The sequence below is a fragment of the Macrobrachium nipponense genome, chromosome 23 (genome assembly GCF_015104395.2).
Source record: "Macrobrachium nipponense isolate FS-2020 chromosome 23, ASM1510439v2, whole genome shotgun sequence".
Classification (NCBI taxonomy): Eukaryota; Metazoa; Arthropoda; class Malacostraca; order Decapoda; family Palaemonidae; genus Macrobrachium; species Macrobrachium nipponense.
Genome location: NC_061090.1, coordinates 63660797 through 63686625, shown reverse-complemented (window position 1 = coordinate 63686625; position 25829 = coordinate 63660797). Strand labels below are relative to the sequence as shown.

General features: G+C 37.6%; 1 protein-coding gene across 3 annotated transcripts in view; it reads left to right on the top strand.

Annotated features, from left to right (window-relative positions):
• Positions 1-25829, top strand: part of LOC135201342 (uncharacterized) — a 218479-nt gene that overhangs the window by 33390 nt on the left and 159260 nt on the right. For all 3 annotated transcript variants that reach the window (XM_064230195.1, XM_064230202.1, XM_064230190.1), the window contains exon 2: positions 8037-8168. In XM_064230195.1, coding sequence (XP_064086265.1) covers positions 8041-8168 — 128 coding nt within the window. In that variant the 5' untranslated portion in view covers positions 8037-8040. The remainder of the gene's footprint in view (positions 1-8036; positions 8169-25829) is intronic.

Below are 25829 nucleotides of genomic sequence, written 5' to 3'. Positions count from 1 at the left end.
ACAAAATGGGTGTTGCTGCAGGAAGCAACGTGACTGGTAAATCAGCTGAAGTCTTATTATTAACTACTTTAGCATTTATACATGGTTTTTTTTAAACCCATTTGTGTATTACTGACTTCATTTACATTAGTTTACAGGATTAAGGGGTTTATTTTGACTTTTATGGGCTTGTAAGTTGCATGAGTAGGTGAGCAATTCTCTACGTGTGCATAGTGTTTTGCATGGGAGACTTATTTGACCAAGCTTTATTATTACTGCTATTCTTACTTATGAGGCTGTGACGCTGTTTACTACACAGTTTGCAGTTACGTCTGTTACTACACTGCTTGCTACTATGACCCTAATTCAAGCAATTGAAACATCTCTGATAATTCTAATTGGTGTTTGTTTACTGTGACAGTGTCGTGTTTTGCACAGTGTAGACTGAATGATCTCTGTTACAAAAGGGACACTGCAGTGTGAGGTATGAGAAATATCTTGCCCTTTCTGTAATGCACCATCTTCCAAATATCTAATAACAAAATCAAGCACTTCTAGGAATTGATATAGATTGTAATCACATTTACGTAAATATTCTACAACTTTTGAGTATACGTTATCTTGAGATAGTTTCTGATTGATCAGACTCATCAACATGCCTTGATCTAACAGTGATTTGCTTAGACGTTTGATCTGTTCAGCTAATAGTGAAAGTTTAATCCTAAAATTCTCGAAATCCACAAGATCGAATTTCGGTACACATATACTAGGTAACCACCAATGCAGAATAACCAATGTCTGACGTTGGTTGCCATAGTACTTTTGCTGCTGTTATGCTCAAAGCTTTTACAACCTTCAGTGGCTCCTCCCTCAAGAGTACCCAACAAATAAGTGAACTTAGTTACTCTGTCTAGATTGTTTTGATTGTTCCCTTGTACGTCAAACAACTCTGGATGTTACGAACTCACTTATTTCCCCTTTAAACACCGGTAAGGGGAGCTCCTTCAATTTAGGTAACCAAGTGTGTCGCTGAAGTGCACTGGCAAGATAGCCGATTCTATTAAGGGGAAGTGCAATAGCCTGACTGGCTTCATCGAGCATTTGTCTCAATCGAGTCTCAATATGAGTTGGATGTGAGATACTATAGGTCCATAAATGTTCGTCCACTTGAATGTGATCTAGCAAATTCTTATATACTTACACGTTACATGATTAACAACTCTCTCTGAGCTCTGATCAGAAAATCAAAGAGGAGAACAAACAAGGAATCAATTTGTGTGATGGCAACTGCAGCCATTGTTGATTAATAGACTGAAAACTTTACAACAATGAACCGATTCAGCAGAGAGTATTCTCAGATTACAATAGTCACCACGAAAACCTATCAGCCTATCCCAGGCTATTTTGGATGAGTCCACGGCCAAATTGTTTCTTACTAAATACACTATTAACAGCATTAAACACCCAATGTTTTCCACTTGCTGACTTTGGCTATTTGGTTTGAAGGACCAAAACTGTTGTGAATTTTGCCCCATGACTGGATCCCGATTCTTTCCTGATGTCATTGGAGAGAGATAGCCTCTGCGAAGGTCGAGTGAAATAAGACTAAATTTCGCAAGTTTTATTACAAAAATAACCCTCTTTTACTCTAAAATGCACAATTAAACGATTGAAACACATATTAATGAAAAAGTGCTGCAACACCAGACCAAATGAAACTGAGGCACACAAACAACTAAAAAAGTAGAGAAATTGATAAGTCGAAAAAACCTGATAAATTCAACATAAGAAAAAGGCAGATTACACTGATAGTCACGCTGATATTACACAAATCCTGTTAATTAAAACAAACCCTGGCTGATACAGAATGGGAATGGAAAATCTTTGTATGACAATAAAAGGAGAAGGCTGGGTCCTGCTCAGCAAGCCTCATTACCTCGAGTTGGACTTTTCTTTCTTGTAATTGAAGGATTCTAAAATTCATGGTTATTTTATTAGAATTAAGGTAACCGTGGCTCACAACAAGACAGTTCGTGTGATTAAGCAGCTTCAGAAGGATATTTTACATGCAATGATTCTTACACAAGGGGAACCAGTGCTCCTGCTGCCTTGTCCTCATGCTAAATTGAGAATGTAGGTGGAGATTTAGGTTGGGAGAAATGGAGTTCACAAATTTCGTGACAAGTATGTAAGCAGTCCTTACCCACAATGCCCTTGGAAAAAAAAAATCCAATCGAGAGCGTCATTCGCAGAAAGTGTAGCATAAACAAACAACTTCGAAAAAATCCAAGTAGACAACTATTTTTCTGTCAATAACTTAATAACAGCAAATTTGTGAATGATTTGAGCATGAGTAAAACAGGCAGTCTCAGGATATAAACTCCAACATCGAGAAAAATAATACCTGAACTTCAACTAAGGCTTTAAATAAATTAAAGCAGACTTTAGGAAATGCACATATACTTTGGATATTACTTGGATTTTCATGCAACAACCAGGAGGTATACTACTGCAAGATTTTGTTGACGGCATATTTGCAACTGCCTATGTAAGTGGGGAACCCAAGAAAAATCGAGTGCAATGCTAAATGTATATCGCTTGCATACATTTAGCATTGCAAGGCTGACAGTGAGCCCAAGGAATAATCATGAGGTGGGCCACATCACTATGCACCTATATGTTTCAGGCAGAGAGCATTCCAGGGAACCCCAATGTTTGTGTTGATTACTTGAGCAGGCTAAGCAAGAAAAAATGAAGGACAACCTTCTGTAAGTTGGGTTAAGCTGTCAAAGCAAGATTATAATTTTGTTTAAGTATAGTTTCCTTTAGTACTGTTCTCTTTTGGAGTTTCGCGGCTGGATGAATCATTTGTTTTCTATGAGTAAATAAAAAAGAGTCTCTGATGTTCAAGAAACTTTGTATCGTCTTATGATAATTTCATGCATATGTTTAGTTTGAAGAAGTGATTGCACAGCAAGATGTTAGTTTTATGTAGTCTGTTTATGCAAGATATTTCCATACTGCCTAAGTTAACCAGGATTACGTAACATCTCCATGTTATGCAAGCATATACCGAAAACAATGAGAATTGAAAGCAAACAAGAGAGAGAAAGAAAGTCAATACATACATCTCCTCCCCAGTTGCCTCACGCACAAGGAGAATTCTGTGATTCAGCTCGAAGTTATTCATTTCAGCATAGGCTGGAAGCAATGAGCTATTGTAAGGAAGACCCCTTTTAGAACTCTTCTGACTTAAGATCGTCCGCGGTGGAAAACTTCATGTTTAGTTTGTGAATAAATTTCATATATTATATTCTAAATATTTTAATAACTTCATTCATTTTGTAATTCCTCTGGCCACTTCATCATTGTGCCTCCCTTCACATAGAGTGACAGGTGCTAAATACAGGCAGATCTGTTGGGATATAATAAAAGGCTTATTCCTCTTAAAGGCTTGTGACTCTGTGACCTCACATGGTGAACTGTAGGCATTTCTAAAAGTCTACTTTCCCCAGCTGAACCCACTATTTATAGTGAGGGAGCCTACATATAAATATCGACTCCCGTAGAATATGCTTGTTAAATTTTGGCAAGCATTATAAATGTACTGTAGGGACTATAAAAAACGAAAAAGAATGATGTTGCCAATGTTTTAATTGTTTCAAATGACCTTGAGGACAGTTCAAACTGTGAGAGTGAATGCAGTCCAAAACTGGATCACTGTCAAAACTGGATCACTGTGAGTGTTTTTGAGGATATAAAGAGGATATGAATGTTCTTATGCTGATTTCTTCCCTATGCATGCATTACAATTCCTTACAGCACTTATGGTAGCCATTTTGAGCAGGATTATGCATCAGCGAGCTGGAGTATATTATTTGTGGTGACACACTGGATGCCTGGATTGAAGTAGATATATGTGGCCCTACTGCGACAAGACAGATACTAAAAGCAAAGCAAATGAAAAGGGCTTCAGAAGCACATATAACAACAGTCCAGGCTCTGTATGACTTATATGTGAAGGAATTCTTTCAAGAGCATCCACACCTGAAAGACCCATCTTTTGTGTCAGTGCAAAGAATTAACAACAGTTGTGGAAAACGGGACCAAGAGGAAATGTTGCAGGCAGAGGAGAACATGTTGAATGCTTTTGAGCAAATCAAAACTGGAAGCTATGCCTGTGATAAAGGAAAGAGAGGAAGTAAGCAACCCACTCTTTGAATTTGTGATAGGCTACATGCATATCACATATACATATTCATCTGAGCAACTTGTGATGGAATTTGGGAGCCTCATCTGTCATTACTGGATATGCTGTGCAAGTGCTTCTTTGCTTTAGACAAGCAAATATATGTCAGACTTGTTCCACTCTACCTGGCAGTAATGTCTGCTGTAAAGACAATGGATCCCAACATATATGAAGAATTCATCAATGGAAATCTCTCAGTACGCAAGAACATAATACCATTCTGCACTGTGGGAGGGGATCATGCCCTGGAGCATGTCAACCTTGTGATGAAAGTAACAGAATGCCAGTGCAGGGGAGAGGTTCTTCCTCACAGCTCCAGAATTGAGCAGTCTTGCTAAAAAGGTGTATCACATGGCTGGTTCATCAACTTTAGCACGAACAGAACATCATGACTTATCTAATGTTGTATGGTCTAGACAAGAGAGGGACATACTCAAACTGAAGAATGTAATCTGTGCCTCCATGAACCCAGTGACATATGATGGTGGAGATTTGGTAAACTGATTACAAAAGTTGTGATACTCTCTGAAGTGCAACATGATTTATGTCCCCAAGATAAGACTGGTCAAGAGTAGTATGTAGCCTTTGTCTAGGAAAGAATAAAGAAAAATGAAGCTAATATCTAGTCAAGAATGAAGAGAACACAATTAAAGCTTTAGAAAAGTGTAAGAAAGCCAGTTACACACAAACAGGCAGAACAAGAAGTTCAGCTGAAGGATGATAGATTACTTTTTCCCAGAATGCTCATTGTTGCTCGCTCAAGGCCAGAGTTGGACGTGAAGGAGGCTATTGGGCCAGTATGAGTTTAGAATCCTTTCAATAGTACTCTTCTCTATCAGTGGTACTCTGCATCCCTACAGTGATAAGAGTAATCTAATGACTACTCTAGAAAAGCTTCCCAAAGAGGACTGACATGAATATGGTCTGCAGCCACAGAAAACTACCACAGATGAGGTTGTTCAGCCAGTCAGAGAGGTAACTGTGATAGATGGCATGAAACTGGTTCAAGCTCTGAGTAAACCAGCATGGATCAAAACTTTTGCCCAGTGGGTTGAATACTCCAGCACGGCTTTGGATAAGGTTAACTAGTGGACAATTTGATGAGGTCCACCTTGTGTTTGACCAATATGATCTTCCAATATCACTGAAGGAATCTACAAGAGAAAGATGCCAGGGTATCCAGCCAACGATTATCTATCATGTTGAAGACCAAACACTAGTAGGAAAGGTATCTACTAAGCAGTTTCTGTCCAGCACTGCAGCAAAGGCTGGACCCACAGTCTATTTATAGTACATAAAGCAGTTATGCACTTTGAAAGACAGTCCACAATGTTTATTGCCACCTTAAGGACATCCAGAGCTCTCAAGAAGAGGCAGATACAAAGATTATTCTGCACTGCCTAAATGCTGTGAAGAGAGGTGCAACAGAACTCTACATTCAGTCACCTGACAATGATGTGTTTATAATTGCAATTTATTACCATCAACAGTTTTGTAAAGACACCTATTTTGTCATGGGAATTGGATATAAAAAGTGCCCAATCTGGTTGGTACCAATAGCAAACATACTTGTGTGGAAAGAGTTGAAGCTTTGCCTGGTTCCCATGCTCTTACTGGAGCTGACCAAAACAGGCAGATTTGCAGGCAAGGGTAAGCTTTCTTGTTGGCAAGCACTAAACACGCGTCCTCCACAAGTATTGTCTGCATTTGCTGTCCTTGGAGCCTCAGACAACCTTTCTGCTGAGACAGAGGGTGCCATGGAATTGTATGTATGTCAGCTGTATCAACCTGGGACAGCTACAACAACTATCAGTGATCTGAGGTGGAAACTGTTCAGCAGAAAACAGCTTAAAGCTCAGAAGCTACCACCAACAAAGGGCGCCCTGCGTGAAGCTGTTTGCTGTGCCCACTTCCAAGCCATGATGTGGCATCACGCTCATGTTCCTAACCCCAAGTTACCAAGTGCAATTGATTATGGGTGGAGAGCTGAAGGAAGTAAACTAGTGACCAAAAGAACGAAGACTGCACTCGGCCCAGTAGCAGTTAGCAGTCTGATAGAATATGGATGTAAAAAGACAAATGGCAGGACCCACTGCACTTTCAGAGCTCAGAGTCTCCACTGTTCAGAAATGTGTAACTGTGGACCAGACGAGGATGATGAGGAGGATGAAATTAGTGATCTTTTGATATAGATGTGCTATATGTGCTTGATTAGTAACTATTTTATTGATGAGGAAAATTGGGAAAAAAGATATTTTTTTCTGTTTTCGAAGAATCATGCCTAGTTTTTCATCACCCTTATAAAATGTCTCGATCTCAAGCAGTATGTCTAACATTTTGTTGGAATTATCGGATTTCATTATTTGTTTCAAGAAAGACGATTTTTTATGCCGTTCGTAGGTTGTAAAAAAAATGGAGTTTGTTATTTCGAAGTATCAATCTTCTTACATTAATAATTTTTTTGCTGAATTCCTCAAATTTATTTTTTCTTTTAGGCATAAGTAAAATCAGTGAAATGTGCCAAATATTTACGTAAATTGCCAAAATTTACATTTAGATGAAAATAGATAAAGGTGACAGAGAAGTTGGCAACATATTTTTCTAATAAGCTAAAACAACGGTCAGCCAAAAATTAACATTCCTATTCTACGGGATTTCATAGGGGCCCCCACTATTAGCCTTTTACTTAAGTTCCATTCCTTCTTCGTCTACCCTTTGGCCGTCTAACCTCTCATTTACTTCTCATGCAATATGACATTTCCCTCCCAGGTCCACCTTTAATGCAAGGACATCGCCTCATTTATGATCTGGATCTCGTTATCTTGGCCATTCACCCTAACCCCCTTTTTATTTCAGTTCCAAGCACTAAATGGCTGCAAGTGCCTGGCCTTGTATCGAAAATTTCGTAACTCATTCACAACACATTTATTTTACAGAGGTTTTATCTATATTAGAAACACTTCTATGTAAAATCATTCTTAATACAAAATATCGGTTTAATTTTGGACAATAACAACGTACAAATAAAAGCTAGCTCATTTCCCATAGAGATAATCTATGAGAGCATTGAGTGCTTTGCAATAATATGATAGTAGTTAATGTATACCTCGTAGAGAAATCCAGAAATAGCAAAATATGACGCTAAGCTCATTGATACTTATCGGAAGAATTCGCGCATCACAGTAACAACATATATGTGATGGGTAGTTTATGCTTCACGGGGAAATTCTATATCTGAATCTGCAAAGTGAGTGCATTTCCACAAAAATGCAAATGTAATGGTTGCTCCATCGTAGTGCGAGTCATTTTGTGACAGGGTCTTAACAAGTTTGCGTTACAGCAACATGATACTAAATGTGATAGCTAGTAAATTTCACGCTAAGCTATTGTGATGGCTACTTCATTCCTAGCAGAAGAATTCTGTAACAGTATCTTGAAATGTGTGTGTTACGTCAGCTTGATAAACATAATAGTTAATTCACTCCTCATACAGAAATTCTTCTTCTGTATTTGAAGGCTTGAATGCATTACGGTGATAATGTAAAAATGATGGCTATTTTTTTTTTCTTTATAGAAAACTGTAACAGTGGCCAAGTATATGAAGTATGATGGCATGAGAACAACAGTGTAAATGTAATGGGCAGTAAACCAGTTAGTGATAAAAAACAGGGCTTTAATGAAAATTTAGATCTCGTCATTATTTTATTTTTCTTTCCCAAGTAGTAGCGGTGGTGGTAGTCGTAATGTGTCATGATGTGAAGCTCTCAAATCTACTTATTGAATGATCATTAACTTTCTGTTCTTGCAGAAGGATGATGTCTTCCAGGTTCCACAATCGCCGCATGGGTGCTGGCATAGTGCTCTTGCTTGCATGCATGGGCATCTATCACCTGCTAGGTGTCTCGACCATCAATGACACGGGCGATCGAGTTGCTGTAAGGTAGGTTAAGTACATTTGTACATATATATATATATATATATATATATATATATATATATATATATATATATATATATATATATATATATATTTATATGCATGCATTTTATCACATCACCGTGTTGCCAGATTTTATTTCTAGTTATACGTATAATTTACGCATAGATTAATGCATGGTTGTTTACTGCATGCTTCTGGATAAGTAGCATGGAGAAATCTATTTACAGACAAAAAGAAGAAGTTATTTTATGTAGTTTTTCATTATTTTCAGTTGTTCAAAGTTCTTATAGTTGTTTACTATAGATATTACAAAGAGAAAGTAAGTCGCAAGCAAGATAATGTAGTACTTAAAATGCAAATCGTAAACTGAGTTATTGCATTACCGAAATGAATGTACAGTGCATCAAAAGGTGAAATAAAAATTTTCTCTGTGTGTGTGTGTGGATCTAGAAATCTTTCATAGGGAGGCGGCACTTCAGATTTTATCTACACGCATAGTAACACATACACACATACGGTACATATATATCAATATTTATATGGGTATGCATACACATCTTGGTATATGCACGCTCAATTTACATCTTATACACAAAAGTATTGTATGTACTGAGAGAGAGAGAGAGAGAGAGAGAGAGAGAGAGAGAGAGAGAGACGGAGAGAATTATAATTATGAAGATTTTACAATGTTTACAACAGCTGTAGCTTAGAAAATACAAGCATGAAATACATGCAGATAGAAAAATACAAATTATCCTTATATTTTCGGCGTTTCTATCAATATTTTACTTGTGTGCAGTGGGTACCTATTATAAAAATTTAATTATGGTGGGGGGGGGGGGACGTTAGCAGGTGCCCCTCCCCTTAAATCCGCCACTGCTGTCTATGTTTGTGCGCGCGCGCGTAATGCTTACAGTGTTGCTATGGCGTTGTCCTTTCATCTATCGATTTGTATATTATCGGTATTTCGCGAGGGAGAGACGATTTAGGCGACAGGGAAGCATCAGCCTTGTCAAGGGTAACTTCTGGAAGCATAGCACTATCATCGAAAATACGATTTTGGAGCGAAACAGTTTGCCACTGTGAGAAAATGGTAATCCTTTTGGAAAATTCTTGGATTTCAAGATTTGCTGTGACTGATGAACTGCCTCAACTTTCAAACGTACTACTTTCTTTCATATGGGAGCGATTTTAACATTTCCATTAAAAAGATCGCTTCCTTTTTCTTCTGCTCCTTCATCAATCACTGGCCGATTTCGACGTTCTCGTTATTTCTACTGAAATTGACAAATAACTTTCAAAAAGTTAGATGTTTATTTAGTCGGGTGCTGCAACAACTCAGATCGTTGATTCCTTTATAAGGATAAATAATATATATTAATTTAGAAAATATTATAGAGGCTTTTTTATAAAAATGAAAAACACGTATAAAAACTACTAATGACTACTTATTTTCCAAGGAATCCATTGAAATTGCAGAACTAGTTATCCTTGTCACAGAACGTGTGAAAGGGTCTTAATGAGGACAGTGGCCCGTGGCTTTATAATTGGTGTGATTAAAACACATCGTACAATATAAAACTAAATGTATTCACACCACTTTGCCCGATATATTTCAGTTCGGGGTAAGGGCCTTTATCCCAGAACGTCTCCTGGCTACCAGCTAACGCTAAAATAAATTCGTTTGAACTAAAACACTGATTCTCCTTTCTGCGTGAGACGACTGGGGAAGAGATAAAGGAGCCAGGACTGCCTTCAGTCAGTCCAATCTCTACTCTCGCTTCGGCTAATATAATGATTGCACCCAGCTCTCGATTATTCTGATATGCATGTGACGTTTAAGTACTTGTGATCAACTCGGGCGGTCTGCAAATCATCGCGAGTATACCGATTATAGTCCTACAGCTTGGGGGTTTTTCGTGTGCAAAACAGGTACCTTAAATTTCTCTTCACAGACTAACAGTAGACTCATGGAAAGGTCAGAAAAATGTGGGTGGCCATCCCATACCCTGTTAAATCTCTTGTTAACTGTCAAAGTAGCTAACTGTGGCTTAAAAATTGTGCTTCGTCGCATAGCGGGAAATTTCCATGTTTCGAGTGCTAGCCATTAATGTTTTAATCCAGTTACTTTCAAAATTTCACCGGACGTAGCTAATATGTGCAGGAGCACTGTGGTCAAATTATAAGCATATTTGAAGTTTCATTGTGAAGATAATGAATCATGAACTTGAATTCTTCATGAGCAAAATCTTGGAAAACAGCATTACAAATGATTATTAAGTTCTTAATAAAAGATCCGGGTACGTGAAGAAACATCTAAATATATATCAAGGATAGATAAATAGAGCACTATTCATCATAAATTTAGTTTATATCCATATATTTTGTTTTATGAGATACAATCAATTAAATATCATACATGTGAATGCAGTTACGCGCCATTATAGTTATGATACTTGATAATATCATGTAATATTTGAAACTCTAAGTACAAATATCTGTTCAAATCACTATAATCTAATTTAGGAGTAAAAATACTCATCTAGCGTAGTAAATCCATTATTAAACTGCATATTGACAAACAATACTGACGTTGAGAACATGGAAAACCAGGAAAGGAAAATTGTTGCATTTTTTCATCGTTATAAAATAAATATTCTATAAGCACTTACCTATACTCGGTTTTTTCCATCTGTCCACCAGCGTGTGGTGTTTGCGCATGGTAACACTGCGTCCCGGGCTTTAGATAGTTACATTCAGTTTACATTCAACAATAATAATAACCCTATTTCGAATATTAACGTTGTAATTCGCATACAGTAAATTATTAAAACCCTTTTCAGTTGCAAATGTACGCCCAGGCATCCTTTTATTTACCTAAAACTTACGCATAGCGTAACTATCTAAAGCCCGGGACGCAGTGTTACCATACGTAAACACCACAGGCGGGTGGACAGATGGAAAAAAGCAGAGTATAATAGTCATTGATAATCTGTGACAGTACAATTCAGCAAAATTGTAAGATCTTTTTTTTAATTTCCTAGCAACTAAAACTATAAAATCACTTCCATTTATTCATGAATGATATATCAGTTTTTCCGTCGTTTTCATTTGACAACAATCTCATACTTGGTTGATGCTTAATGTTGTTATAGCCCAATGCATATCATTATAAAGATACATAAATAAATGAAAAATGATGTAACAAAATTTGTTGAAGACACTTTTGACCTTCCCGGTAGGAATAAATTTCTTTTTCTACAATGAATGTTGCTTATTACGTATACAATGCAGCGAAAATAAACTTGCAGTTTGCTATCTCTATAAGAACACAATCGACCTATCAATTAACAGAAGCAAAACAAGAAACTGCTCAATTTCTTATTGATATACAACAGATTTACAGTATCATGATGATTCTTGCGAGCATTATCATTCATGGTATTCTGACAATGCCATTTACACTTACAAAAGAGTAAAATTTCATATGGAAGATGACTTTACGAGGTACTACATGGAAGAAATGTGTTATCCTCCTCATAATATCCATAATTTTTGTGATCAATTTGAAAAGGAGTCTCAAAAAGCAGAGTACGGACTATGTTCGTAGCAAAATGACTTCTCAAAATGTGACCTCTTAATACAGAGGTGGTTGGTGGTAACTTATCTAATCATAAACCTGAGTTCGCTCATAGATTGGCACTGGCAAGTGGCAACCTTTTTCAATCACCTGAATAAGAGAAAGCTTAGCTTTCTTGATTTGATATTCCAAATCCTCTCCCCTACAAATTTTACCAAATTCAGAGAAATACTGAATAGGATTAGCGGCGAATGATGCATGGTTTCTACCATATTTGCTTGTGAAATCACTGCCATTTAAAAAATGCACGGCTGGTCCACTTCACGCATGTGCTTTAACCAGTTTGCTTGCTAACATATGCAAGACCCAGTTCTTGCAAAACACATGAAGCAATATGAGAAGACCATCAGGGGCAACTGGGCGACAGGACAACTGGTAGACAGAACAATTTGTCGACAGCCATCTGGTAGACAGGACTGGGCGAGACGTGTCATAATAATAATAATAATAATAATAATAATAATAATAATAATAATAATAATAATAATAATAATAATAATAATAATAATAATTTTGCGTGTCTGGGACTATGGTATCAGAACAGATAGGGTGATACGTTCAAACAGACCAGACGTGAGTTGATTGACAAAGTCAAGAAGAAAGCATAACCCATTGATGTCGCAATACCATGGGACACCAGAGTTGAAGAGAAAGAGAGGGAAACAATGGATAAGTATCAAGACCTGAAACCAAGTAAGAGACTCTGGGAAAACATATGGAGTAATCCGGTATCACACAACAAAGGAAGAAGAAACAGGGAGAATAAAACAAAGATTCACAGAGATCACGACAGACACAGTCAGACACCAACTAAAGAAAATGCCAAACTGGAAAGCCCCAGGTCCCGAAGAAGTCCATGGATACTGGCTCAAAAACTTCAAGGCCCTACACCCACGAATAGCAGAACAACTCCAGCATTGTATCTCAAATCACCATGCACCCAAATGGATGACCACAGGAAGAACATCCTTAGTACAAAAAGTCAAGAGTAAGGGAAATATAGCCAGTAACTACAGGCCTATCACCTGCCTACCAATAATGTGGAAGTTACTAACAGGTATCATCAGTGAAAGGCTATACAATTACCTAGAGGAGACAAACACCATCCCCCACCAACAGAAAGGCTGCAGAAGGAAGTGTAGGGGCACAAAAGACCAGCTCCTGATAGACAAAATGGTAATGAAGAACAGTAGGAGAAGGAAACCAACCTAAGCATGGCATGGATAGACTATAAGGAAGCCTTCGACATGATACCACACACATGGCTAATAGAATGCCTGAAAATATATGGGGCAGAGGAAAACACCATCAGCTTCCTCAAAAATACAATCGCAACTGGAATACAATACTTACAAGCTCTGGAATAAGACTAGTAGAGGTTAACTAATCAGGAGAGGGATCTTCCAGGGCGACTCACTGTCCCCACTACTCTTCGTAGTAGCCATGATTCCCATGACAAAAGTACTACAGAAGATGGATGCCGGCTACCAACTCAAGAAAAGAGGCAACAGAATCAACCATCTGATGTTCATGGACGACATCAAGCTGTATGGTAAGAGCATCAAGGAAATAGATACCCTAATCCAAACTGTAAGGATTGTATCTGGGGACATCAGGATGGAGTTTGGAATAGAAAAATGCGCCTTAGTCAACATACAAAAAGGCAAAGTAACGAGAACTGAAGGGATAAAGCTATCAGATGGGAGCAACATCAAACACATAGATGAGACAGGATACAAATACCTTGGGAATAATGGAAGGAGGGGATATAAAACACCAGGAGATGAAGGACACGATCAGGAAAGAATACATGCAGAGACTCAAGGCGATACTCAAGTCAAAACTCAACGCCGGAAATATGATAAAAGCCATAAACACATGGATGGGCAGTGCCAGTAATCAGATACAGCGCAGGAATAGTGGAATGGACGAAGGCAGAACTCCGCAGCATAGATCAGAAAACCAGGAAACATATGACAATACATAAAGCACTACACCCAAGAGCAAATACGGACAGACTATACATAACACGAAAGGAAGGAGGGAGAGGACTACTAAGTATAGAGGACTGCGTCAACATCGAAAACAGAGCACTGGGGCAATATCTGAAAACCAATGAAGACGAGTGGCTAAAGAGTGCATGGGAGAAAAAAAAAAAAGGACTAATAAAAGTAGACGAAGACCCAGAAAATACAGAGACAGGAGAATGACACAAGAACAGAGGACTGGCACAACAAACCAATGCACGGACAATACATGAGACAGACTAAAGAACTAGCCAGCGATGAACATTGGGCAATGGCTACAGAGGGGAGAGCTAAAGAAGGAAACTGAAGGAATGATAACAGCGGCACAAGATCAGGCCCTAAGAACCAGATATGTTCAAAGAACGATAGATGGATATAACATCTCTCCCATATGTAGGAAGTGCAATACGAAAAATGAAACCATAAACCACATAGCAAGCGAATACCCGGCACTTGCACAGAACCAGTACAAAAAGAGGCATGATTCAGTGGCAAAAGCCCTCCACTGGAGCCTGTGCAAGAAACATCAACTACCTTGCAGTAATAAGTGGTACGAGCACCAACCTGAGGGAGTGATAGAAAACGATCAGGCAAAGACCTCTGGGGACTATGGTATCAGGACGGATAGGGTGATACGTGCAAACAGACCAGACGTGACGTTGATTGACAAAGTCAAGAAGAAAGTATCACTCATTGATGTCGCAATACCATGGGACACCAGAGTTGAAGAGAAAGAGAGGGAAAAAATGGATAAGTATCAAGATCTGAAAATAGAAATAAGAAGGATATGGGATATGCCAGTGGAAATCGTACCCATAATCATAGGAGCACTAGGCACGATCCCAAGATCCCTGAAAAGGAATCTAGAAAAACTAGAGGCTGAAGTAGCTCCGGGCCTCATGCAGAAGAGTGTGATCCTAGAAACGGCTGACATAGTAAGAAAAGTGATGGACTCCTAAGGAGGAAGGATGCAACCCGGAACCCCACACTATAAATACTACCCAGTCGAATTGGAGGACTGTGATAGAGCAAAAAAAAAAAAAAAAAAAAAAAATGAATAATAATAATACTATTAATACTATGACAGTCAACAGCCAAGGAAATGGACGAACAACTGGCAGACAAGAAGACAATTAATAATTAACAACAAACAGATCTCGGAAACAGTTGTTAACTGCCTAGAGGTCAGTACTATATATATAAAAAAACTTATCATGTCCTACATGGCGATTTAGGGTGCCATATGAAATTCTCTGCACTTGAAAGACCCACCATTCGCGTTTATCCATTTTAATCGATGCGTCTGTTCTGTTATTGTCTCCTGGGAGCAAAATCTTCCTAATCTTCCAGGTCTTTGTTTCTCATATAGGCCTACTGGACTAACGCAATTTTCATTTGTCTTTTGTTAATTTGCCTACGTATATTTGTAAATTCCAAGCTCACAGAAGCCCCCCATTTGTTGTGATACTTGTCATATATATATATATATATATATATATATATATATATATATGTATATATATATATATATATATATATAGTATTATAGTACATATATAAAGATAGAAAAACGTTATGAATACTCTTAATGGAAAGAAACGAGGGTCTATATTATGTATAAATAATAAATGAAATAGCTACCGATAATTCCATTTATGTAACCTATGTATATAATTACGCCAAGCTCTCTCTCTCTACTCTCTCTCGCCTCTCTCTCTCTCTCTTCTCTCTCTCTCTCTCCTCTCTCTCTCTCTAATATTATATATATATATATATATATATATATATATATATATATATATTATATCTATACTATATATAGGGTTATGATTAATGATACATTGCCAATATGTTCGCTGTGACCTATTGGAATGTGGAGAAGCAACGACCTGAGAAAAGCTGATCAATGGTTTCTGTGGGTGGCATGAGATAAAACTGCATAGAAAGACAAGTCAATGTACTCAGTTCATGAACTCTTCTCAAAGTGCCTTTGTGAAACTAGTTGCAGCCAGTAATATGAGGCGCTAACGAAATGTGCATTCGTATGTGCGTGTGCGCCTCTTCCTTTTAAAATGTATGATACACAAGTCTATGGTGGATTTTGATAGAGGCGTCTTTGGAAGAAAGACAAGATGCTGTGGTGCTCTCCGAAAGTGTTTATAATATAGTGTGTTAAATAGTCCGGCTGCTTGGTTGAGTTTTGAACTGTTTTAGCCAAAGAGTGGCTTGTTATCTACTTGACATTTTTGTGGGAATATTCAATCTTTAATCTCTGATTGTTAAACTTGTGTGTGTACTTACGGGGTGTTCTTATGTCTTTGAAACAGACGGTTCTGGCAAGGAACTACGGGGGGACCGAGGGAGTCCCGATGGATAATTGACATTTTGGTGTGACTATTTACTGTTTAGACATTTTGATAATGGGGTAACTTGAATTAAGTTAGTCTGTGAGACCTAATTGTTATGCTGTTTTTTCGTTGTTAATAAATGTTTATTTTATAATGCAACTCTCTCATTTTGGTTACCTGTAAGAGTGGAGAGAAAGAGGTGAAGAGAGAGAGAGAGAGAGAGAGAGAGAGAGAGAGAGAGAGAGAGAGAGGTATCGCTGTTAGAGAGAGAGAGAGAGAGAGAGAGAGAGAGAGAGAGAGCGCGCGGTCGTTTGGCGAGAGAGAGAGAAAGAAAAGTCGCGAGCCGCTGGTTTGTTTGTTGTTTGCCTGGCGCTCGAGTTACACGTTTACCAAATGAATAATGAGGATGATATCCTCCTTACATATATAAATAGAGAGAGAGAGAGAGAGAGAGAGAGAGAGAGAGAGAGAGAGGGAGAGAGAGAGAGCGTGGCATAATTATTACATAGGTTACATAAATGGAATTATCGGTAGCTATTTCATTTATTATTTATACATAATATAGTCCCTCGTTTCTTTCCATTAAGAATATTCATAACGTTTTTCTATCTTTGTATCTGCTATAAACAGACTTAGCTCTAGCTTTGCCATTTACTCGAAATATTTCATTGTATTTTTCTTTATTTTTAGATGTTTTATCATCAAGATACAAAATGCTTTCATAATAAAGACTTTTTAAATCAATACCAATGTCTGTCATGTCTAATACTATTATAAATACTTCAATATACTATTTACATAGCCACCGAACCGATGAAAAAAGGCATCAGCTTCTTCATAATGAAGATTCAGTTGAGGGACAGGTTCTACTTTTCCATGTAAGATACTTACGCATTCTGTAGCATTTTCACCTGGAATGAAGCCTACTACGGTTTCTTTACGTTTTACATTTTTCTTTGAATTCTCCTTCATGTCTTTATAGAGCAGTATTTGGAGGTATAGCTTGTTTGTGTTGGATGTAAAAAATGTTTCCATTTCAATTGGCAGTTTCGTCGAGCTGTCAGTATCTGATAACTCTATTGGTTGAACAGTATTCCTTCGTTTACTTTCAGAATCCTTAATCATCCCATTACTGATGCATCAAACATAATCGATCCGATCTAAGCCATAAGCATGACATTGCGTCATTTTCATTACATTTGAACACAAATCACCAAAGGTTTGAAGCTCACTCGTCTTGGCTTTATGCATATAAGCCATTGTATCAACAATTACAGCACATCGTTCTTTACCCTTGCCCATAGAAAAGTTGTAATCACCTTCACTTCATGATTTTTCCTGCTCAGCTGGGATAACATCATACTCCAATATTTCATCTGTTGTATGACCTCGTGGCTGCGCAATGTCCACGAGTCGTTCGCCATATCCTCTGCTTTTTTTTTTTAGTATTCTTCTTGCCCGAACAGTTAGCTTGTTTTTTTTTTATGAATGCTACTGAATGTTAGTAGGTTTGCTCTATGGATGGCAGTGGAGATTTTCTGTTTTGTTAACAAACCTTGCATTACGTAGTTTATTATATTTTTGTTGTCCAATTTCTTCCATGCGCAGCAAACTGGTACTAATTTTATCAGATACAACCTCATGTGTATGTATGTTCCGAAGGTGTGTATTTTGAGGATTGGGTCTTTTATGTATTTCAGCATTGACTGTACTCGTGACTCGCCTGCCTTTGTTTCACTGTTGTAAATTCATGACTTACAAGTAGTTCATAAATGTCCTTTTTTACTCCACATAGCGACTTGTGTAAATCAGTGAATGCCAACATTTCATGATAAATGAGTTACCATTCTGCGACAAAATTTTTCTTTCGGGTACTACCAATTATTCCTCCTGTGCTCTTTTGAGACCTCGATGGTATGGACACCTGTTTCGAAGAGAGGAACATCATGTTGGAAGACATACGATGGAAATGGAAGTGCGGGGTAGAAAGAAGGAAGAAGGGAAGACCAAGAAAGAGATGGCATGATTGTGTAGGGGAAGATATGTTAATGAAAGGTATTAACGAGAACGATGCACAGGCCAGAAATCGATGGAGACGATTCATTCACAACGGGGACCCCATATAAAAATGGGTTAAAGCTGGGAAGAAGAAGAGGAGGAAGAAGCTCTTTTGAAAGACCTGTTGATAGTTTGTTCCAGACACATATCCATTCACATTGCTTTGAAGTTACCATGAGATCTTTCAACTACAAAATAACCTTCCAGAAAATGATTGTGAAGCACTGGAGCCGTTATCTTCTAAGTACACCGATGACTATCTTAGATAGTTTGTCGCATCCAGAGCTACAAAAATAGGTAAAAGAGCTTAATTTCCAGTCACCCTCCGTGTCGCTGCAAATTAGATCATGTAGTAGTTGGTTCATCTTAATTAATGAAATTATGCCAGTATTTGAAAGTTTCATGTCTGCTACTTTCTCTGTTCACAAATTCACTGATGTTTTTCATTTGAATCAACCATTTTCACGGTTGATTATATCAACTTCCAGTTTGAACACTTCCCACTTTAAATGTACAAGGCATTCAACTAGAGAAGACGTCCTTTTCCATAACCTGTCATGGAATACAGACTGTAATACATTTGCATCAAAAGCTCCTGACTCAGTCCATATGCTTTCTGCTTCACTTCCTCATAGATATTTGCCCATGCAGCTGATCATGTGAAATGATCTTAGCGGAAGGAAAAGATTTTTTAATTCATTTGGCCTGATTACAGCCTCATTGCAGATTAAAGCTTTTTGTGGCTAATAAAATTTTAACAATAAAGCATTTGTGTTCCTCAATACTGTGTACACTGTTGAATGCTGCGTGATAGGGTTTTTTTTACTATGGGCAAGAAACAACAGCTTTCTCTGGTAAGTTATTTATTCTCCAGAGGGAATTAACTGCACTCTATGACGGTACAGTTTGGGCAGAAGGATGTGAATTACTGTAATGTGTAGCTTCACTTCTTGCTATTGCCCATGCAACATCCTTAGCACTGGCTATATCTTGCTCAGACCCTGACAATTCATATGGTTCCTCTGGAACATGGAGGTATACTTGGTTTGTTGAACTCCGAAACTTTTTGGCGTGGTAGGTTTGCTTTAAATGATCGAGATTCATGTGCCATACCTGTATCTGACCGATTTAGTTTCCTTATTTTCATTTCTTTCTTATCTTGAAAAAACATACTGACAGTGTCATGACTTCCATCATTGCCTGCTATGGTTCCTTCTTCATCGTCAAAGTTATCAGTGCTGTCTGTGGTGAACTTACCAGGATCAAAATGGCTAGAGAGGGGAATGTCATCACAGTGTTTTACAACATAATCAGCCATACCATTTCTAAACCTCATAAACTCATCAGGAGCAATACATAATTCAAGACGATTAAAGCATTTGATAGCAGTAGTTGAACTTTTACATAGATCTTAAATGACAGCACTATTCATGATATGGAGAGGAGTATGTTTTTGTCCACGATGGAGAACAAAATATAATATTTGATATAATGTTGAAATTGGTCTTACTTTCTCTTTAAACATTCAGCATCCCTACTGATCATATTCAATGACAGCTTGGTTTATGCAGGTCTTAAGCATCTCACCAGCAGGTAGCTTGCACAAAGACAAGTTTACACTGAATAATTCGGAAAAAGAATTTTGCAGCTTGCTCATTGTCAGTGTCAGTGAACGAAATAAAAGAAGAATCTGTGACAGTTATAGAATACTACCTACTATAGGTTGGACTACAGAAACCTTGTATTGCCTGATGAAGTTTACTCCAGTCTTTAGTAAACAAACAAAATGTAAGACTTAATCGTGCAAGGATACTTGGTCGTAGGTTTTTTCAACAAGTAGTTACCGAGGGTGTCCCAGAATTTGGAGGGTATAACACTAAAGTTGCAAGAGACCAAGGACACTTCCCACAACTTGCCACTGTACAAGGTATCAGAGTGTCCATATTGGTGACATGCCTTTGTATGGTACAGAACTGATATACTCCAGAGTGATAGGTTTAAGGGCAACTTGTAATGTTGATTTTAGTGATGTCATAATACATGAACTTTCTCCAGTACCCACATTATTGCTCACAGAGGCTGGTGAAATGCCTATTCCCCACAAATAAAGCCACTTCGAAAAACAAACTCAAAATTGAACAGTCTGGGCGACTATTAAAGCCAAAAGTAGTTGTGGTAGATGGCTGTGTTATCATGTGGGTAATAAACTGGACCAATGGATGAGCTGTTAGTGACTATTGTAATGCTTATTGCTCATACATATTGGAAAGACTTGATAAGAGTGATGTATATTTTATTTTTGATGGATACAATGAAGATTGTATCAAAAAGGGTACTACAAGAGAGTCAAGAGCCAAGTAAGTAGTAGAGTACAAATTTAGTATGATCAGCCCTCTCTCTCGTCGAAATGTATACCTCTCTCTGTCACCAAATTCAAAATTCAGGTCATTCAGAGACTGACAGAGAAAGTTGTAGAAAGAAGTCACAAAAGTAAGCTAGTGGTCACTTGGCCTTCTAAAATCCCTACTCTTACTCAAAATGGTCAAGAGGAACCACATGAGGACCTTCACAGCACTCAAGAAAAAGCTGATGTCAAAATAATCCACCAGCTCCTCTATTTAATAAAGGCTGGAGTTAATAATATCATAATTATATATGATGATATGATGTTTTTATCTTTATTACACCATTACGACAAGCATAACCTAAATTGTACAGTAATGATGGAAGCTACTTCTTTGGGATGTAGTCAAATAAACATCAGAGCTACTGTTGGAAAGCACCACCTCATAGTTTCAAACATCTTAGCAGCTTTATCTGGTTGTTACACATCACAACTGCATCGAATAGGAGAGACAACTGTTGTAAATGTGTGAAGGCAAGGTTATCAGATTACTGGCTTGGTGATGTTAATGTAAACTTGTCAGATGTAATACAACAAGCAACTGCAATTATATCATGCTGCTACGGCACAGTGTCAAATGCCTCTGACACTATGTCTGACATGAGGTATGTAGTATGGCGGAAAAAATGTTCTGCCAATAAAGTTGTAGGAGCTCCCTAGTTAAAGACTGCCTCCAACAGCAGCTGCATATAGATACCATGTTTACCGGTGTCACCTACAGGCTGCCCGATGGAAATGTGCTGATGAAGCCAATCCACCCTTTATGGACCCGACTGACTATAGGTGGAAATTTGACTGTTTCATACTTTTCGAGCCCCAGTTACCACACCCAAAGGAGTATCATGTGCTCAAGAATATTTTCTGCAGCTTATTAAGTGTTCTTATGCTATTGAGGCAAATATATGTGGAAATACAAATTGCAGTTGCGTAAAGGCTTCTCTAACACGTAGTTTGTTTTATCAATGTATACGTTCAGTAGAGTGTTTGAACCGATTCACTAAATTGACAAAAGATAGAAGTGAAGAAGAAAAAGTAAGAAATAAAGAAGAGGATATTCTTAGAAATATTTTAAATGATAGCTAGCTCAATGGAATACCAATGTTTTACAGTTTGTGCAGTATAGTAATGATAACTATTTACATCTTTGATTGATTTTCACGAGGCTTTTTTTCTGAATATTAGTCATTTTCTTCCCAATAATGGCCCTGTTTTTTTCCAAATAACAGTTAATAAAACTATTTATCTGTTCGAAAGAAGAGATTAATAAAAATGTCAGGCGGAAGTATAAACTTGTACAGGTATTTTGTCCCATAAATACCTAAAACTTAATTAATGCATACATAAATTTCCGCAAAGGCCACAGAGTGTCACCGGGCAGTTTTTTCAATTGTTGTACCCTATGGTATTAAAATAAAAAATTCGATTCTCAGCATTGCCACTTCATGCGGAATTTTCAGTAGACTATTGCTCGGATGGACCCTTTCGTTAAGTCATTCCTTCGATACGATAGGCTGTGCGTGTTACTATCGAATCACTTTCTTTGGGTATTCCACTGCCATAATGATATTTGGGTCTTTAAGGACAATACCAAATTGAAGGAAATAATCCATGCGATGATAACGTAATTCATTGTCGATGAAATACCATTTCTGATGCTCATTCATCTAGCAATCTATCTAGTTCCTGCCTTCATTTACTGCATCAAAAAAAAGACCACTGGTGTCATCTGTATATTTGTGGTTGAAAGAGGCTTCGGAAGGCAAATTGTAAATCTCACGACAAACATTTCGTATTTGTGACTTTTATGCCGCTTAGTGTTACTACCATTACGTATTATTCGAGGAAGACACTTCCACACTCATTATTCAAAAAAATAATTCCCTGATTTTAGTAAACCCTTCCACTGAAAATTTTCCCTTGGGGTACACATAGTGAATTAATAAATGGAATTTATTCGGCCTTGACTGAAAGTCAGATAATTAGAATGTTGGTCAAAAGTCTGTGCAATAAAGTAAATTAATACAATTTTTTCTTTACGTATCAAATGCATAGTAATCTATTGTATATATATATATATATATATATATATATATATATATATATATATATATATATATATATATGCGTATATGCGTGTGTGTGTGTGGAATGCAAAAAAAAAAATGAAATTGCCATTAATAAGGTAGAGGACACAAAGGAATTATCTGAACCTAAAATGGAAATTAATATAGGAATCAATACTTGTCCAATTCCCATGGTTACCACTTGCATTCTGAAGCCTTTTGGTTGGATGCAACATGGTTGCAAACAAATCATGCCTCCTTCGCAAAACCTGCCACTCTGCTTCAGCACGAGGCATAATCTCCAATGATGTCCGCCCTTCTTGTGGATCCCGGACTAATTCATAATGCATGCCCACGTATTTTCGACTGAGTTGAGGTCGCAAGACTTGCTGGGTCTCGGCAGAGCGTCGATACCTCTCTGTTCTTCAAACCACCGTTTTACATTAATGGGTTGGTGAACAGTGTTGTTGTCATTTGTCATGCATTACGCTCTGGGTACGGGAGGTCATATGAATGTACTGTTTGAAGCATCACCTCCTCCAATATTTCTAAATATTCCTCGCTGTTGAGCCTGCTATCTATCATAAATTTACACGTTACATGACCGCTCCTCTACTCCGTGTAGATAACATTCTGCTCTTCATAAAATCTGGTGTGGAAATAGAACGTATGATTAAGTGAGTGTTACTAAAGTCAGAGTACTACAAATTACTGTCGCTCCATATTACTAACTTGCTCTTCTACGTAACCAAAACATTTTATCCAGATGAACGTTATTAGTTAAATATTATTGTTTACTTTGTTATTACCTGGACCGGACCGTTATGAGACGTTATTTCTATTTTTATATTTTAAATGATCTTTCTATTGTCAGGTGTACAAACATTTTTATCTTCTGTATCTACCCCTATAAATTGTTCACCAAGGTGCCCAAATCATTCACTAATATGGATTTCGGGCTGCTCACTTATAGCAAACTAAAAGTGCTGGTTCTTCACACTTGATGATGGGACTTAGCCAACACATGAATGTAGGGAATCACTTCAACAGGACAAAATTGTATTTTAACTTAGTCTACCATATTTAATGTTGCCAAATACAGATTGCTGGTCGGCTGGTATAGTGGTTAGTGTCGTGATAGCTACCACTCAGATGTCTTGGGTTCGTGTCTCCCGCAGACGTTGAAAAATCATTGGCTCTGTATAATGATCAGTTACTGATGCAGTTTGGGGTCTGTGGTGGGATGTTGAAACCAACATTCTATGGAAGCTTGAATTTCAAATTAATGCCTCTTTTGTGTCCTTGTTCCATGTGAAAAGGTTCATCTACCGAAATACTATTACTACTTACTACTACTACTACTACAACTACTACTGCTACTACTACTACTACTACTAATAATAATAATGATTTATTATTGTTATTATTTTTATCATTAATATGGTAGACAAAACCTATTCACATATATACACATATATTACATAAATATACGTATATATGTCGACAACCAAAATGTCGACGGTCAGAATGTCGACACTTTTTAAATATCAGTGAACTTTGTAAATGTCGATAGCCAAAATGTCGACGGTCGTCACTTTTTACATGTCAATGTACCAAATACCTTAAGCTGCAAAGACATTACAATTATTTGAATATAGATATTTGTTGAAAAATTTCCCAAAAAAGGAAACACTTGCGCGGCCTGCAAACAGAGCTCGTCATTCTGTGACTACTCTGCATTCCAGGGTCTGGAATCATCGCTGTGACTACTATGCATTCCAGGGACTGGAATCATCGTTTTTTTCATATATCTTTCAAACTAATTATATTTGACCGAATTGGTACTTTAACATTGTAGAGGACCCCTCCCGCTATGTTTTGGTAATATAGTGCATTTAGTACCTTGTCAAATGGTGTTATTAAGCTTCGCCGACCTATGCTTTCGAATGTCCTTTAACCCCATCTCGCTGCTCCTACTTCCCTCCCATCCCCTTCCTCCTCTCCCCCACCCCCCAACCCACAACCAAACCCACCTTCCTCCTTCTCGCCTTCTCGTCTCGGCCGCCAACTTTCCTTCCTGTCATATACATAAGGTAATACTGGATGCTCTAAATATGTTGATTTTGGTAAATTGTGTTAATTATCGTCATTGTATTTTCTTAAATTATAAAATAGTGCTGCATCAAGCAATGAAAAAGAGGCCTTAAAAAGGGAGTAACCCAAACCTGAGGTATAACAAAACCAAACCTGCTGCATTTTGTAGCCACTTATGTCTGCTTCAAGAAATGGTATGGTGTAGTTTCAGGAAAGTGTTACATACTATATTTTTGGCCTGTTTCCAGAGCACCTCTACTCCCCTGTTAGGTGCATGATGATAGGTGTCTATTGTAGTGGAGCATTATGTAAGAGCACGGCTTTAAATATATTTACTAATGGTAGGTATAAATAAGTATAAATATTAATGTATAATATACTATATATATATATGCACAAATTACTATTATAGGTCAAAATGACCTAGATATGCTCATACTACGGGGCTGGATGGTACCTCCCAGATGATGTAATAATTTTAAAGTCGTAGGGTATGCATAGCAATTTGTTTAAGTAAGTTTAACTATAAGTTTATATATTATATAAAGTATTATTCCTCATAAAAAACATGTTAGGGACTAAATTAGACTGGATGACCTCAAGTCTGCACAGTATACACTAGTACCAGTACTTATTTGGTAAGTTCAGTATCTAGCCCTTCTTACCACAGTTTCACAGATTGGCCTGCATCCTATGTTGCTCCTTCATTTTTGGCATGGACCTTTTGAGGTAACATGCCCATACTATGGACTTAAAAGGACTTAATTACTGTACTTCATCTAATTAGATCACTAAATGGTATGCACTTTTTTTTATTTCTTGAAACTCAAGGACAGACTGAAGCAACACTTTACAGATTCACTGGTTTTTAGTGAGAGAAGAGGTCAGTCAGATTTGGTGTGTTCAAGTCTGGTTACTGTTGGTGACACCATGAGAAAAGCTGCTGATCTAGCAAATCAAGCTGAAGATATAGAATTAGAAGATCTAAGCTCTGAGGCTAGTCCTTGTGAGGAAAAGGGTATTTTGC